At 42.2% G+C, this 17,104-nt stretch overlaps 1 protein-coding gene across 11 annotated transcripts; it reads right to left on the reverse strand.

Moving 5' to 3' along the window:
* Window positions 1-4,415: 4,415 nt before the first annotated feature.
* LOC123111036 (uncharacterized) lies at window positions 4,416-8,222 on the reverse strand. 11 transcript variants are annotated; one of them, XR_006454062.1, is made up of 5 exons: window positions 7,515-8,222; window positions 7,332-7,423; window positions 6,731-6,819; window positions 5,812-6,059; window positions 4,416-4,994 (listed from the first exon to the last, which is right to left on the reverse strand). XR_006454062.1 is itself a non-coding variant. In XM_044531714.1 (5 exons), exons 1-5 carry the CDS (start codon window positions 7,656-7,658, stop codon window positions 4,887-4,889), a joined length of 663 nt encoding a protein of 220 aa, XP_044387649.1. In that variant the 5' UTR covers window positions 7,659-8,222; the 3' UTR covers window positions 4,416-4,886. The 11 variants fall into 11 exon arrangements, 2 of the variants coding, with proteins under 2 accessions (XP_044387649.1, XP_044387650.1); XM_044531714.1 differs by having other exon boundaries at window positions 4,416-4,965; window positions 5,812-6,070; XM_044531715.1 differs by having other exon boundaries at window positions 5,812-6,070.
* Between the last annotated feature and the right edge of the window lie 8,882 nt (window positions 8,223-17,104).

The following is a 17,104-nucleotide window of genomic DNA, read 5'->3' on the forward strand; positions in this document are numbered from 1 at the left end:
TTTTACACTGATCCAGATGACTCTAAGTCTCAATCTGGATACATATTGAAAGTGGGAGCAATCAGCTAGAGTAGCTCCGTGCAGAGCATTGTGGACATAGAATATTTACAAAATACATACGGCTCTGAATGTGACAGACCCGTTGACTAAGCTTCTCTCACGAGCAAAACATGATCACACCTTAGTAAACTCTTTGGGTGTTAATCACATAGCGATGTGAACTAGATTATTGACTCTAGTAAACCCTTTGGGTGTTGGTCACATGACGATGTAAACTATGGGTGTTAATCATATACATATATGATTATTGGTGTTAAATCACATGGCGATGTGAACTAGATTATTGACTCTAGTGCAAGTGGGAGACTGAAGGAAATATGCCCTAGAGGCAATAATAAAGTTATTATTTATTTCCTTATTTCATGATAAATGTTTATTATTCATGCTAGAATTGTATTAACCGGAAACATGATACATGTGTGAATACATAGACAAACATATAGTCACTAGTATGCCTCTACTTGACTAGCTCGTTTATCAAAGATGGTTATGTTTCCTAGCCATCGACAAAAGAGTTGTCATTTGATTAACGGGATCACATCATTAGGAGAATGATGTGATTGACATGACCCATTCCGTTAGCCTAGCACTTGATCGTTTAGTATGTTGCTATTGCTTTCTTCATGACTTATACATGTTCCTGTAACTATGAGATTATGCAACTCCCGTTTACCGGAGGAACACTTAGGGTGCTACCAAACGTCACAACGTAACTGGGTGATTATAAAGGAGTACTACAGGTGTCTCCAAAGGTAAATGTTGGGTTGGCGTATTTCGAGATTAGGTTTTGTCACTCCGATTGTCGGAGAGGTATCTCTGGGCCCTCTCGGTAATGCACATCACTATAAGCCTTGCAAGCAATGTAGCTAATGAGTTAGTTACGGAATGATGCATTATGTAACGAGTAAAGAGACTTGCCGGTAACGAGATTGAACTAGGTATTGGATACCGACGATCAAATCTCGGGCAAGTAACATACCGATGACAAAGGGAACAACGTATGTTGTTATGCGGTTTGACCGATAAAGATCTTCGTAGAATATGTAGGAACCAATATGGGCATCCAGGTTCCACTATTGGTTATTGACCAAGAATAGTTCTAGGTCATGTCTACATAGTTCTCGAAGCCGTAGGGTCCGCACGCTTAAGGTTTCGATGACAGTTTTATTATGAGTTTATGAGTTTTGATGTACCGAAGGAGTTCGGAGTCCCGGATGAGATCGGGGACATGATGAGGAGTCTCGAAATGGACGAGACGTAAAGATCGATATATTGGACAACTATATTCGGAGTTCGGAAAGGTTCCGACTGATTCGGGTATTTTTCGGAGTACCCAGGAGTTACGGGAATACGGGGAAGAGTATTGGGCCTTAATGGGCTTTAGTGGGAAGGAGCCAGGAGGTGGCGCGTGCCCCTCCCAAGCCCAGTCCGAATTGGACAAAGGGTTTTGGGGCGCGGCCCCCTCTCCCTTCCTTCTCCACTTCCCTCCTTTCCCCCCTTCTCCTAGTTGGACTAGGAAAGAAGGAGTCCTACTCCCGGTGGGAGTAGGACTCCCCTTGGCGCGCCCTACTCCTAGGGCCGGCCTCCTCCTCCCTTGCTCCTTTATATACGGGGGCAGGGGGGCACCCCATGACACACAAGTTGATCTACGGATCGTTCCTTAGCCGTGTGTGGTGCCCCCTTCCACCATATTCCACCTCGGTCATATCGTCGCGAAGCTTAGGCGAAGCCCTGCGCCGGTAGAACATCAACATTGTCACCATGCCGTCGTGCTGACGGAACTCATCTCCGGAGCTCGGCTGGATCGGAGGCTGGAGATCGTCATCGAGCTGAACGTGTGCTGAACTCGGAGGTGCCGTACGTTCGGTACTTGGATCGGTCGGATCGTGAAGACGTACGACTACATCAACCGCGTTGTCATAACGCTTCCGCTAACGGTCTACGAGGGTACGTGGACATACACTCTCCCCTCTCGTTGCTATGCCATCACCATGATCTTGCGTGTGCGTAGGAATTTTTTTGAAATTACTACGAAACCCAACATACTTTTCCTATCTATATTACAAAATACCAAAAATATATTTATCTTATCATAATATCTCTATCAGATCTCATTTTCGCAAGAGGCCGTGAAGGGATTGACAACCCTTTTATTGCGTTGGTTGCGAGTTCTTGTTTGTTTGTGTAGGTGTGTGGGACTTTTGAAGAGTCTCCTACTGTATTGATACCTTGGTTCTCAAAAACTGAGGGAAATACTTACGCTACTATTGCTGCATCACCCTTTTCTCTTCAAGGAAAACCAACACAAGCTCAAGACGTAGCAAGGACTAGTACAAATTTAGAAATAGAGTAAGAAGTTACAAGGTTGTGCGACAGACTTTGTAGGCTACATGAGTAATACAAAATATAATTCTTATTGGACAACACTTTCACCAACAAGTGCGTACTTGAAGCCTAATTGATACACACACACACACACACACACACACACACACATCTGGGCTATTTTGTTACGCGTAACAGAATATTATTCTGTTACCCTTTTTGAACTGACGGTTTCAGGTGGTTGTACTGATGTTTTCGAAGCGGTTGAACTGATGCTTTCAGTTGTGTTTAAAAGATCGTCTTCTTTAGTTCAAAAACTTTTTGTAATTTTTTTGTCGGAATGGGGCGTATAATATATCATTGGAAAGCTCTTGACAACCATATTTCAAGTATATTGAACATTTTTGCAAAATCATTATGGTTTAAGAGCAGTTTTGAAAAAACCATTTTTTTCAAAACCGAAAACGTGAATCGTATTTTGGACTCAATTTTCAAATGGTTTGTCGGAATTGAGCAAATAAGATGGCGTTGGAAAGCTGATGAAAATCTGCATCTTCCATATATGTATTGTTTTTTCGAATTCTATATGATTTAAAAGTAATTTGAAAAACGGTGAAATTCTGGGCGAAACGTATTTTTGCGATTTTTTGCAAACGGTTTGTCGGATTGACGCAAATGATATGGCATTGGAAAGCTATGGAAAATGCGCTTCTTTTTCGTATAGAAATGTTTTTATGATTCCTTACGGTTTAAAAATGAATTCGAATACGGTTAAATTTGATTTTGAACGCGATTTTTTTGAAAAGTTTGTCGAAATATGGCAAATAATATACCGTTGGATAGCTATGAAAATGTGAAACTTAGTCATATTGAACATTTTCTCTACTTTGTAACCGTTTAAGAGTAATTTTTAATACGACATGACGGATCTTGCTGTTTTCTCGTCTGAAAAACAGAGTAGTCGTACTGATAGATGTGTATGTTTGTACTGAGCTATTCTTTGTAGAGTAATTTTGAATGGTTCCGAAAAAGGGCACTTGTACTGATGATTGCATGGGTTTGTACTAAGCGTGTTTTCAATAACTAGACTTTGCTCTATTTTTTGGGTAATATTTTTCTCGTAAGTTTTCAACGGTTTACTGTATCGTCGCCCCTGTACTTGTATGGTTTGTATTATCGAACTGAATGATATTTTATTCAAAAAGAAAATGTGTTTGTTTTGTTTTTTTAACTCAACATTTTTTTGACAACGTTGTTCTGAACTTCTCTCATTTTACGACTTGTACTGAGGTACTGAGTAAGCTGGATTTTCATGGGGTTTCTTTTTTTTTGCTTGAACTTTACAATTTGATTTTCTGCCATTTCTTTTATTCCGAACAGACCACCGTTTTAAACTCGTACTGAGGTACTTACTACGCCCGTACTGGGGTGGATGTCGCGTGTCTCGGCGTGTTTTGAACTCAATGATATTTTTACATCAATTTACTGCCAATTTTTTTCATCACACTTGAGAGAGTGATTAATAGGTTTACTTACTGGCCAGTAACACATGAACTCATCAGGCAATAATACATGAACTACTAGGAACATAAATTTTCATCGAGCACTTGAAAACATAAAACATTGCATAAAGAGAAGCATCGAACAGTGAATGTAAAAATAACTCCCACATCCATCATGTACTCGGAGCTTTCACTTGAATAGGAAAATTTGTTTATCCCGTAACTTCGGCAACAGTTTGAGCTTGCATGTTTTATATCATTGAACTGAATGATATTTTTTCAAAAAAAATAAATCATGTGTGTTTCCTTTTTTTTGTTGAACTCAATATTTTTTGCAACAATGTTTTGAACTTCTCTCATTTTGCGACTGGAACTTTTACCATTTGAATTTCTGTGTTTTCTTTTCCCCAAAGTTATCTGGTACACCATGTTTGAACTTACAACTTTTGTAGTTGTGAACTTGTCATGTTTTTACAATGCCAAGCTAGCAAATAGTAGGAGATTAAGCCAGCGAAGGGGCTACAGTAATACAACATTCAAATCGATAGCTAGCAGCAATAATAGTGGTTACCAACATATAAATGAACTTGTAACAAACATGCACACGACCTGACAACACAATACACATATGGATGACCACACAGCGAGTAGCTCCAAATAAAAATGTACGACCACGCAGGAGGTTGCATATGGATGAAGTGATGACCCATTTTTTCTCGTACCGAAGCTTCTCTGTACTGAAGCTTGTTTCCCAAAATCATATCAGTGGGTTATTAAACACCTGCAACAACATCAAAAGAGGAACACTAGAAAAAGAGTATACAGGAACTACAGTGGACAGACCAACATAAATCCTCAAGCAATAATCGAGAGAGTTCACAATCTCCATGGAAGATGCCTATGAATTCACCATGGAAGGACCTCCCACTCCCCTGCACTATCTTCTTCCACTCCCTGCACACACACACATGGAGCAGAGAGAGGATGAGAGGGAGATGACTACGCGGGATCGAGGACGGAGCAGAGGGTGGCCTGCATGCAACTCTTCTCCTGACCGGCTGTGGAGCGTGCTGTTGTACTGACGAGGCAAGGGTCCAAATATATCACCTAAATCAGTTCAAAGAATTTTACAAAAACAAGCAGGGAACAAAGACAAAAGTCATGTATGGCTATGAGGCACAACTTCTATATGTAGAAGGATTAGTAAGGGTCTCAGGAATTGACTACATTATTTCTGTCAACTCGATCTTCATCAGTACTAGAATGACTGGACAAGAAGTTTAGATTTGTAGCAGCACACGCACCAAACTTGCAGAGTTTTTCTTCAACATTTTTAGGTGATTACATCAATAGTATGATTGGAAAAATATTTCAGATTTGTAACAACACACACACGATACTTACAGAATTTTATGGAAATGCACGAGTTCTGATTTATCAGTACATAGTTTTATGGAAATGCATGAGTTAACTTATTCTAGGCACTATCTGGACATGGTGAAGACTAGCTAATGTAAGGATAGGCAGAGAACACTTAGTATTGAACTTTTTCCAAGTATGTATTGAACTGATTTTTTTCAATGAGCTGTTGTAGTATAGGTACTAGAGCTACCAGCATCTTTTTATATATCATGATAAAAAGCTAACAAACATGCATCATCTCCACCAGACCATTCTCTCATCATCTTCAGAACATACATACTAGAGAAAATTGAACTGACAATAGAAGAAATTTATACTTTTTTGGGACTGTATCATGTAATACCACATCCAGAAAGCATGACAAGCGAAATGTATATTTATTTTTAGTTGAAGAACTAGCAGTCTTGCAGCACAATAGGCACATCATGGTGCTATTAACTAACTTACATAGATCCTTTCTGCTTTGTAGTAGTACCTGAGGTTACAAGGGTAGGAAATTTACCATTTGACGGCCTTCACGCCACCAGCAACGCCAGAGGTGACCTCATGTCTCCTACTGTTGGCGGGGAACAGGAGCTGGATCCACGGGAAGAATATGGCAGGAGTGCCTTGTCTGTTCGATCTCTCATGGGAGGGCAGTGCTTGACGTCGAGGGGCAGGGCGGCCAAGGAGACGGTCACGCGATGAGGAGGAGCAGGATGGGGCAGAGGTGGTTGTTGCCGACACTCCGCCCTCCGCCGGCGACCGCCCCTGCAGCGCTTCTATATTTAACATTGAAGAACAAGTTGATGTACAGTAACGTTGAAGTACACAAAGATACCTAAATATAATTTATGTACTTTGAAATAGTTTGTTTTACTTCCAAAATACTTCATTTGTTTTGAAATATGAACTTCTATATTTATTTCCTTAGAACTTATTATTAGAGAGCCCATTTATTATTAGAGAGACTCTTTTTGTTTCAATTCAAAAATGAGCACATGCTATTATTAGGTATCAATATAATCAAAATTTTGTGGTGCAAAAAACCTATAATTGATGATAATTCTTAAGAAAGGGAGCACTAGCGCCCACTGTGGTTGAAACACTGAGCAATGCATAACTTAAAAGTAGCACAGATACGACAATGTCATGGTTCAGTCAAGGTTTTTCAACCATGGACACTCATGTCATGGTCCACTACTACAGTCAAGATTTCAGATACTAAGGCAAGCTCTGATTAAGCTTCCATAGTGGATTCCTGACCTTTGCTGGAGTGTTCAACCAGCTACTTCTCTTTCTCAACACTGTAATGTGCACAATATCCTAGTTCTGCCATTATTCGTGATATGCACCAAGCTTAGGGCCTGTTTGGTTTGCAATAGTTCCACATGAAAACAGTTCAGTTACTGAAAGAGCAGCATAGACAACAGATCAGTCACCTCTCAAAGGACCAGGGAAAAAGGTGTGATTGCATGGAGATACGCCTTCAAAAAAAGTGTGGCCACACGACCTCATATGTCCATCAGTACTGATTATAATAGACAGGAAGGGAAACTTTATATTAGTAACTTTTTTCAGAGAAAAAGTATACATTTTTGTAGTGGAACTCAGCATAAACAACATTGTAAAAGAAGTCCTGACCGATGCTTGTACTTCCATACAAACATATATGCGACTGAATCTATTTAACTTAGCAGAGCTTCTTTGTCATACAAATCATGTCTACATACGTAAGCACAGACAAAACATGAGTGATATTTCAGCTTCAGTTTTTTCTTCTAGAACGCTCAAGTGACTGATTCGTTTTTGTTAGATACTAGCTAGAGAACAACCTAAATGACACAAAGTGCAGCCGAACATAACTCCATCTATGTAGAACATGAAGTTTCCCCAATGTTTTTTCCACATCATGAAGCTTCAAGACAAGCTAGATGTACGTGTTAATAATAAAAATGGCTAATGCAGCACACTCGGCACCTATGCATTCAGAGTTGGCTAAAGCAGCGGCATCACACGAAAATAACTGAGCACTACGATCACCTCATGTAGTAGTAGCAGCAGGGCAGAGAAGCTTCATGGTCAATGGCTATCGGCAACAATTTCGCTTCAGGGGATTTTCTCAGAACATAGCCCTACAGTGATGAAGATGGCATGAGGTGTTGCAGCTTGGAGCAGCAATAAGAGAAACAGAGGACCCCCAACATGCTGCTGACAAGGCCGCACCTGAGGTTGGACTACTCGGTGGATGGCGGGACACAGGGTTGCAAAGGTATAAGAGGTCGCACTGAGATGGCGGATGCAGTTTGACTGTGTGGCGGCGTGGACTGAATAATTGCCAGGGTCTCGGAGAGATAATTTGCAATGCATTTCAGCCCATTTTCCCTCAATACTAGCATTACTGAGTAAGAAGTTCAGAACTCGAGTAGTTGTTCCTTACAGTCTCGTTGGACACGAGCTCCTTGAGGAAGATTGCATGGTCAGCGGCAAGTTGGCCCTGCAATTGTGTCGACGGCGTCGCGCTTGGGGAAGGCGCGGTGAGGCGGAGGAGGGGGGACGCGGTGCGACCCGGTGAGGCAGAGGGGGGCGGTGGCGCGGTGGGGAAGAGGGGTCCGGCGCACCGGGGATGGAGGTCCATGGCGACATGTAGGAGGTGGAGGCGTGCCGACAGTCGAGGATGGACGCGCGCGGTGGTCGGGAGGTCGAGCTGTGGCGGCGGACGGGAGGTGGAGGCGCGCCAGTGGACAGAAGGTGGAGGCGCGCGGCGGCCGGGAGGTGGGAGGCGCGCGGCGGCCGGGAGGTGGGAGGCGCACGGCGGCCAGTGCTGGGACGCGCGCGGCGGCCGGGAGGGAGAAGGTGCGAGGCGGGTCGTGGGGTTGTGGATGAGGACGATGATGGGCTTGAGGAGTTGGGCTCCCATGTTTTCTTTTCTTTCACTCCAGTACCGCCGGTTCGGTCGCTACTCTATATAGGGCCGAGGGAATATTCTGTTACCGGTAACAAAATAGCCCACCCCGCCTCCCGCTCCCCTCCCCCGATCCACCACCGATCCCCCACCTTCCCCACCTCCCGCCCCCAACGGGGATGCGCCCGCCAACCCATCCCCAACCGCCGCCGCCGCCACTACCCCTTCGTGCCCCAACCGGAGACACCGTTGCCCCAAGATCCCATCGTCGACGCCACCAAGACACCAACGCTGCAAGCTGCATCTCGTTGTTCCGTGCCACCGGGATCTCGCCTCCTGCCTTCCCGTGCATGCCGGTGGAAGAGCTCAGGCACCGCTGGTTGCCCCGGGCACCACCCTGCCTTATTTCGTTGCGACCTTCCAAGGGGCACCACCTCGTCCTTCCGCTTCGTCCTTCCTAGTGGCGTCGCCGTGACCTTCCTAGAGGCACCGCCTCGTCCTTCCCAGGGAGGCCACGGTGACTTGCCGACCTCCGCCCGGCGCACATGCTGTCACGCGACCTTCCGCTCCATCCTCTGCAGCGGCGGCCGCCGGTGGCCTTCCATCCGCCCTGGAACCCCCCTACCGCCTGGATCTGGCCCCGGCACCTCCCCTCGCCTGGATCTGGCTCTGCCCCGCGTCTAGGTCCGGCCACCGCGATGTACCCGCTCCTCGACCCGGTCACTGTCAGCGCCCCCACCCCCAGCTCAGGAGCGCCGGCATCCACTGCCAGCCCCAAGCGCGCCACAGCTCCCCTCCCCTCCACCTCCTCTGCTCCGGCCACGAGCTCCTCCTTCCTTCTCTGCTCCGGCCATGAGTGACTCCGATGTTGTGCCACAGGCCATCACCGATGGCAAGCGCCACTAGCATCTTGCCGGCCCTCGGCTCCTTCTCCGTCCACCACGGGTCACTGCTCACATCCGCATATACAACATTTTCTTCAGGATGAAGTTCAACAAAAGAATCTGCAGCAATTCTTCAGTGTCTTATTACTCCAACAGCAATTCATCTTGTGTTTGTTTTTTGTGCTTGGTGTTTGCAAAAAGGGAACCATTTTTCCGGCCAATTTTGAAAAAATTGCAGTGTAAAGATGTTCTCTCAAATGTGTCTATTATTATGTGGGTAAAAAGAACTTTCCTATACTTCAACAACTTAGTAGTAATATACAGCAGTCCAAAATGTTTGTTTTTTCAACGGGCCAATATGTTCATTCACCAATTTTGTGCAATGAAAAAAATAGTAGCTAATTTTTTATGGCTAATGTGTAGATGAACCAATTTAGTAGGGCTGCATTGAAGATGGGAAGTTCACAAGAAAAAAAGGTGAAGTAAATGAAATTGAAAAAATGAAGTTAATGAAATTCCCTGAAAAGTTTGTTCATTGCAACAATTTTGAATAAAAGAGGAACTCCATCAAAATATCTCACAATGGAAGGTCAAACTGAAAATACCAAAAAATAGTTCAAAAAAGTTTACTTTGAAAACAGACTTTCCCCGTTTCTAAAAAAACTTAGAAGTTAAAATACAAATAACACAGTGGTTCAATGTTTATTACTACATTATGATTTTCCCCATTACTAAAGAATAACCCAAGAAGGCCAAATTAAACAATAGAGCAACTCAAAATTTATAGAGAAAATGGAATTTTCCCGTTTCTACAAAAACATGGAGGTTCAAATTTAAAAAATGGGGACGTTCAATGTTTATTGCAATGCCAAGAATGTCAAATGAAAAAACCGAGCAGTTCAAAAAGTTTATAAAGAACGGATTTTCCCTCTTTTAAAAATAAGACCTATAAGTTCAACTTTAAATAATTGAGTAGTTCAATATTTATTACATAACTTGGACTCTTCCCATTACTAATGAATCACACTAAGAAGTCTAAAAATAAAAATATGAAGCTATTTGATGTTTATAAAAACTCAGATTTTTCTCAATACTAGAAATTAAAAACAAGAATTTCAATTTCAAAAACGGAGTAGTTCAATGTATATAAAAAATTAGATTTCACGTTACTAGAGAATAAACCAAGAAGTTCAAATTGGAAAAAGCGATTGGATTTTTCTAGTTACTAAAGAATAAAACTAATAAGTTCAATTCGAAATAGCGAAGATGTTCAATCTTTCCAAAAAAACTCCAATTTTTACATTTCTAACGCACAAAGAAGTTCAAAATAAGAAAGTTAGAGTGGTTCAATGTCTATTAAAAACTATGATTTTTTCCATTACTAGAGTGAAACAGAGAGAAGTTCAAAGTGATAATAGCGAGAAGTTCACGTATTGCATGGTGTGTGTTTCATATGAGAAAAAAGAGTAAAAAGGTGAAGTCTAATATTTTTTTGCTAGAAGTTCAAGTGCTCTTCTCTCGGAAGGTGGAAAATTCTTGTTAGAGAGGTTCAGCGTGTGTTTACATGTTCGAAAAACACAAAAAATATGATGTGTCCCATGTTTGAAAATAATTCTCTCAATCCATTACAAATTTGGAACAAAAATACTCTACATGAAAAAAATTCTTATCTATTCAACAACTTTCCAAGGGTTATATTGTATGCTTTATTCAAAAATAAATGGTTAAAATAAATTAGTGTAAGTTGTTTGAAAAGAAAAGGTTAAGAGTATTACAAAAGTTGCATCTTTTCAACAAGTTTCTAATGATTTACCATTTGTGGAAGTCTGAGGAATGGGTGAGGAATTACAAACAAAAATATGTGGCCGAAGTTTAATATGAAAATAGTGAGCAGTTCAACTACTATACAGAATGCGTTTCGGATGAGAATAAAAGAATACAAAACTAAAAACCTAAAAGGTTTGTTGCAAGAAGTTCACGTGCCCCACCTTTCATGGTTCAAAAATTATATTACGAGACTCTGACCTTCAGTTTCAAGTTAAAAAAGAGAGGCAAAAACAACATCGTATTGGCCATTTCTAAAACTGCTCTCAAACGGCAATGAATTTGTAACACCTGTCTACATGAAAGAGTTGCTCCTACTCATAAGCTTTCCAACGATATATTATATGCTACATTATAATGTACTGTTTAAAAGTTTCATGCACATCAATTAAAACACGTTTTTATGTATTAAAAAAATCTTTTGAATCGTCACGAGTATGAAAAAATGATCAACAGGGCAAAGTAGCATGTTTTCAACAACTTTCCATCAGTATATCATTTGCTCAATTCCGGTAAGTGGTTGGGAAGTTACAGGCAAAAAACAACATGTGAAAAATAGAGTGAAGTTCAAACAGAACTGCTCCAGAAGTTCAACCTCTTCATGAAGTGCATTTCGGAGACTTCTGTTGTTTCGATGAAGGCAGAACGCATGATCTCAGAAGTTTAGATTGATAACTGCTAGAAGGTCACGTACTACACGGTGTGCATTTTGTATTAAAAAAGAATGAAAATGCAAAGCCTAAAGTTTTGTTGATACAAGTTCAAGTGCTCGGCCTGAGAGAGTTCAAAAATTCTTGTGAGAGAGGTTGAATAAAAATACGTGACAGAAGTTCAAGGCGAAAACAACGAGAGGTTCAAGCACCGCAAGGAATGCATTTCAGGTGAGAAATAAAAGTATAGAAAAATAAAAGCTTCAAAGGTTTGTTGAAAGAAGTTCAAGTGCTCTGTCCGGGGAAGTTCAAAAATTCTTGCGAGAGAGGTTCACCTTGTATTTCCATATTCCATTTTTTCGTATAAAAATCGAACACTATTCTTTACTCAAAAATGTAAAAAGGTGAAGTTCAAATTGAAATAACAGAGAAGTTCAGAGTTTATTAAAACCTAGGATTTACCTCTTCAAAAAATAGAAAACACAACGCCATTTATTGCACTTTTAAAAACAACTCATAAACGAAAAAAATGGTTGCTAGAAGTTCAAGTGCTCGGCGAGGAAAAGTTCAAAAAATTCTTGTAAGAGAGCTTCACCATGTATTTAGTTGGCAAAATACATAAAAAATATGTTTTTTTGTGTTTTAAAATAATTCTCTCAAACCAGAGAGAAGTTCAAAAGTGATAACAACCGGAAGTTCACGTACTACATGGTGTGTATTTCATACCAGAAAAATACAAATAAAGTGAAATAGAGTGAAGTTCAAACAGACATGCCCCAGAAGTTCAACTACTTCACGAAGTGCGAAAAACAGCTTGTCAAAAAATAGCACGTCGAAAACAGAGAGAAGTTCAAACAGACATGCCCGAGAAGTTCAACTACTTCACGCAATGCATTTCCATTCACGATGAAGGCAGAAATCATGATCTTGTCATTTTCTAATTTACTTCAAAACGACAGGAATACCATTCGTGTAAGTTCAAGTCCTCGGTCGGAGAAAGTTAAAAAAATTATTGTGAGAAGGGTTTGTACAAAAGGAAAATCATTTGTGTAACACTAACGAATGGATGAGGAAAATTACAAACGAAAATACGTCACAGAAGTTCAACGTGAAAACAGCAGGAAGTTCAACTACTACACTGAATGAATTTCACATGAAAAAAATTTAAAACCTTCGCGAGTATGAAAAAATGATCAACACGGGAAAGTTGCGTGTCTACAGCAGCTTTCCAGTGGTATATCACTTGCTCAATTTCGGTGAGTGGAGGGAGAGCTACAAGAAGTGGATGGAGATCTACGAGCAAAAAAAGCACGTGAAAAACAAAGTGAAGTTCAAGTAGACATGCCGAGAAGTTCAAGTCTTCACGTGGTGCATTTTCGAAGAATCAGTTTCGCGATAAAGGCAGAACGAATGATCTGCCATTTTTGCAATTACTTGAAAACTGATAGGAATCAGAGAAAACCACCAACATGAAGAAGTTTCGCATTTTCTGTAGCTTTTCAACAGTATATTATTTGCGCCATTCCATTAAAGTTTGTAAAAAATACGATGAATTTTTTTTTCCATTTCGAAACTAACTTAAAACAATAAAGAATTAAGAGAAATAATAGATATAAAAAAGTTTCAAATTTCCTCAAGCTTTCCAACGCCATATCATTTGCTGCATTCGGACATACGGTTAAAAAATTAGCTCGAAAATACAAATTCGCTAGAACTTGTATTGTTTTCTAAATTTCTTTTAAACCATTCAAAATTAGAAAAAACTTTCAACATGAAAAAGTAGCGCATTTTCATAAGCTTTCCAAAGCCATATCATTTGCCTCAATTGGACGAGCCGTTTAGAAATGCAATCGAAAATACAAACTCGGCTGTTCGGTTTGCGAAATTTTATGATTTTCCAAATTACTCTTTAACTATAAGGAATTAGAGAATACTTTCAACATGTAGAAGGAGCGGTTTTGCAGCAGCTTTCCAATGCCATATTATTTGCGTCATTCTGATAAATGGTTTAGAAATGCGATCGAAAATAGGATTCACGTTTTTTATATGAAGGAAAAACGTTTTCAAAACTGCTCTTAAACTGCTTACATTTTGTCAAAAGTTCAACTTGGGTCATGATACTGGTGTTCATAGCTTTCCAACGGTATATCGCAAGCCCCATTTGGACACTTTTTAGCTGAAGTTCAACCTTGTACTCGGGGAAGGTTAGGCGCGTTACTCGGGAAGTTTAAGTTCTGATCAGAATATTATTCTGATCCCGGTCTATTCTGCTAATATTAGTAGAATAACTATTCTGATAACACTTCTGCACTGCACACTCAACGCAAGTGCACGTCATTCTTTAAAGCAAGTGTGCTGCAGTACTCACACGAGTGAGCTTCTCATCAGAAAAAACTGCACGCGTTGTTTTTTTGGTACTGTTTTCGCTCTAGTATTTTAAAGGTTTATCGGAATGAGGCCTGTAATAAACCGTTGAAAAGCTATGGATTATGCGCAACTTCTATATGTTCAACAATTTTCGAGATTCCACACGGTTTAAGAGCAGTTTTCAAAATGGTGCGGCCCATGACGAGTGGCAGCGAGCGTTTTTTCGCGATTTCTTACCGCTTGTCGGAACGAAGCAAATGATACATCGTTGGAAAGATATCGTCGAGGCGCATCTTTTTCATATCTATTATTTTCCCTAATTCGTTATGTTTTAAGAGCACTTTCAAATTTACTAAATCTCGGAATTCTGTTTTTCAAATTGTTTTATATTTTTGGTACTGTTTTGGCTCCAGTTTTCTAACAGTTTGTTGAAATGAGGCATATGATACGCCGTTGGAAAGCTACAGACGAGGCGCAACTTTCATATGTTAAAACGTTTTTGAGATTCCATACGGTTTTTAGTTAATTTTGAAAATCGTGCGGCGGACAATGAGTGGCAGCGGCCGTTTTTTCGTAATTTTTTTCAAACCGCTTGTCGGAACGATCCAAATTATACGTCGTTCGAAAGGTATCGACGAGACACAACTTTTTCATGCAGAACACTCTCTCTACTTCCTTACCGTTTAAGAGCAGTTTTGATTTTACCGAAATGCGGACACTCTGTTTTTTCGCGACACAAAAATCGACGCGTATACTGCATCAGACAAAAGAACGCACTTCTTCAGACTGAAAACCGTACTGCATTAGACGGTCAAGCGAACTGCATGATTTCTTTTATTTAGATGGAAATATTTCTCAGATGAGTAAGCGGACCGGACTTCACGCCGGGTGTAAGTGAAAAGCAAAAGTAGGCTTAAGTGAACCGCATTACTTTTTTTTGTTGTTTCGGTAACAATTTTTCTTTGCACTTACAAGATGAATAGCATCAGACGGCCGACCGCACTAGTTCAAATGGTCAAGTGAACAACATTAATTTTGTTGTTGTTTCACTACCATTTTTCTTTTATCTTTTTTTCTGTTTGGAGTTTTGGGTTTCCACATTAGCGAGCTGTACACGTGCAAAGAAGCGAACCACTTGGTCAAGGGAAATGAGCCGCAACACAATTCGAAATGAACTTCCTTTGTAAACAATTTTCAAACAAGTCCATATAACTTCTATACATAAAATTATCAAACACAGAAAACACCATTTTTGCACTGCATGTCCACATGGTCCAAACTGCATGCTCATGTCTGAACATCACCATGTTTCGCTGCAAATCAAAATGAGTCCCTGTAATCTTTATACAAAAAAATCCACAAACACAAAAAGCAGCATTTGCACTCCATGTGCAGATATTCCAAACTGCATTTTCTGAACACATGTCTCCCCACAAACTTCATTCAGAGTTAGCCCCTGTAATTTTTATACATAAACTCCTCAAACACAAAATTCACCATTTTGCACTACATGCTCACATGCTCCAAATTGCATTGTAATTCATACAAACCACAGCAAATAAAGTCGTGCAGCAGCGACCACCGGTGTGAGGGTTGAGGACTGCATCAAGAGTCGTCGTGGTCCTCCTAGCGGAAACTGGTGAACTGCAAGCCTGAAAAGAAATCAAACACCACGCATCAGATTAGTGAACTGCAAGATGTCGACAGTGAAGGAAGAGATGGCTGATCTCGGATTGGGCGTGTTTCCAGTGGATCCACGTGAGAGAAGAGGAGGTAGCTGCGTCGGGGACCAAGGAGCAGCACCAGATCAGGAGGTGGTGGAGGAACGGGGAGGCAAGAGTCGCCTGTAACCCCCCCTAGTTTGCCGGATTCCGTGGATGGCCGACTGCACGCTGTCGGGGGGCATACTGCACGTGCGCCGTGGAGGGGTGGCCGTGGCGGCCACCACAGGGGGCGTTCTCTACATGCAGTGGGAAGGGTGCGGCGGCGCGCTGTAGTGGCCAGGGATGAATGGGAGGAGGTGGACGAACGGGGAGGAGAGGGAAGAGTCGTCGGTGACTCCCTTGAAGCCAGATGGCCCTTGACCTGGGGACAGAGAGGACGCCCCCGGGATGGCGACGTGCGGATCCGAAGCCGGGCAGCTGCGGGTGGACAACGAAGGGCCGATACGGCGAGATGGTGGTTGGCAAGGGGGCGGCCGGATCTGAAACGGTGAGGGTCTGTTGGGAGGGGAGCGCAGCGACCGGATCCGTTGCTGTGCGGCCGGTAGGATGTGGTGGGGGGCTCGGCTGGCTGGTTGTGGTGTGGGTTGCGGCCGGCTGGGCGGCCAGCGCGATGTGTTGGGGGCGCGGCCGATGGGAAGAGGAAGTTGGGGGAGGCGGGTCGTGGGTCGGGCCAGTGGCTATAGGATGGTGGTGCGGTGGCGACGCGGGAGAAGCATGGGAGGTGGTGGTGCGGAGGCGGCGCGGGAGAAGCAGGGAAGGTGGTGGTCCGGCGGCTGGGTGGGGGTGAGAGGGATGTGGTGGTGCGGCGGCGGGCTCGGAGGGAGAATCGTGTGGAGCAAAGGGAGGAGCACAGAGAGGGAGAGGGGAGTGGGTGGTGACGAGAGGATAAGGTGGGATGGTGCGGTTCGGTCCGGTCCGGTTCGTGGGATGGGGTAGGCCGTGGGTTCGGTTCGGTTTGTTGTTGCGTTGCAGCTCAAAATTGTTAGCAGAATACTAGGGTGTTAGCAGAATAAGATCTTAGAGGATGTTATTAGAATAGACCCAATATATATGGCTTTTGCACAGCATCTCCAGCATCATTATCAGTACATCCTACATAGGTGAGTTAGGATGCACTTGATCCCAGAAAGGTATCTATCCTTCAAACTAACTATAGTACATAATATCCAACAAAGAGGTTCATGCTACAGCAGCAGGATACATGGCTTAGTCTAGATATCAATACGAATCAAGTTGTCCATATTTGTTGTTGGCATGAACCACATCGCCGCATGTCGGGTTTGCAAAATCCATACATCGCATGGAAGCTTCATGCCTTTCAAACACTGAAGATTATCTGGCAACAAGCTGTGTTGACGAATCTCTGGATATGGTGATTCATGAAACCTATGGTACGATGTGTAAACACAGTTCCCCCTGGCGAATGGAAGTTGCATAGCACGGTAATCATCGTCGGTGATAT

This window comes from Triticum aestivum, chromosome 5B (genome assembly GCF_018294505.1).
Source record: "Triticum aestivum cultivar Chinese Spring chromosome 5B, IWGSC CS RefSeq v2.1, whole genome shotgun sequence".
Lineage (NCBI taxonomy): Eukaryota > Viridiplantae > Streptophyta > Magnoliopsida > Poales > Poaceae > Triticum > Triticum aestivum.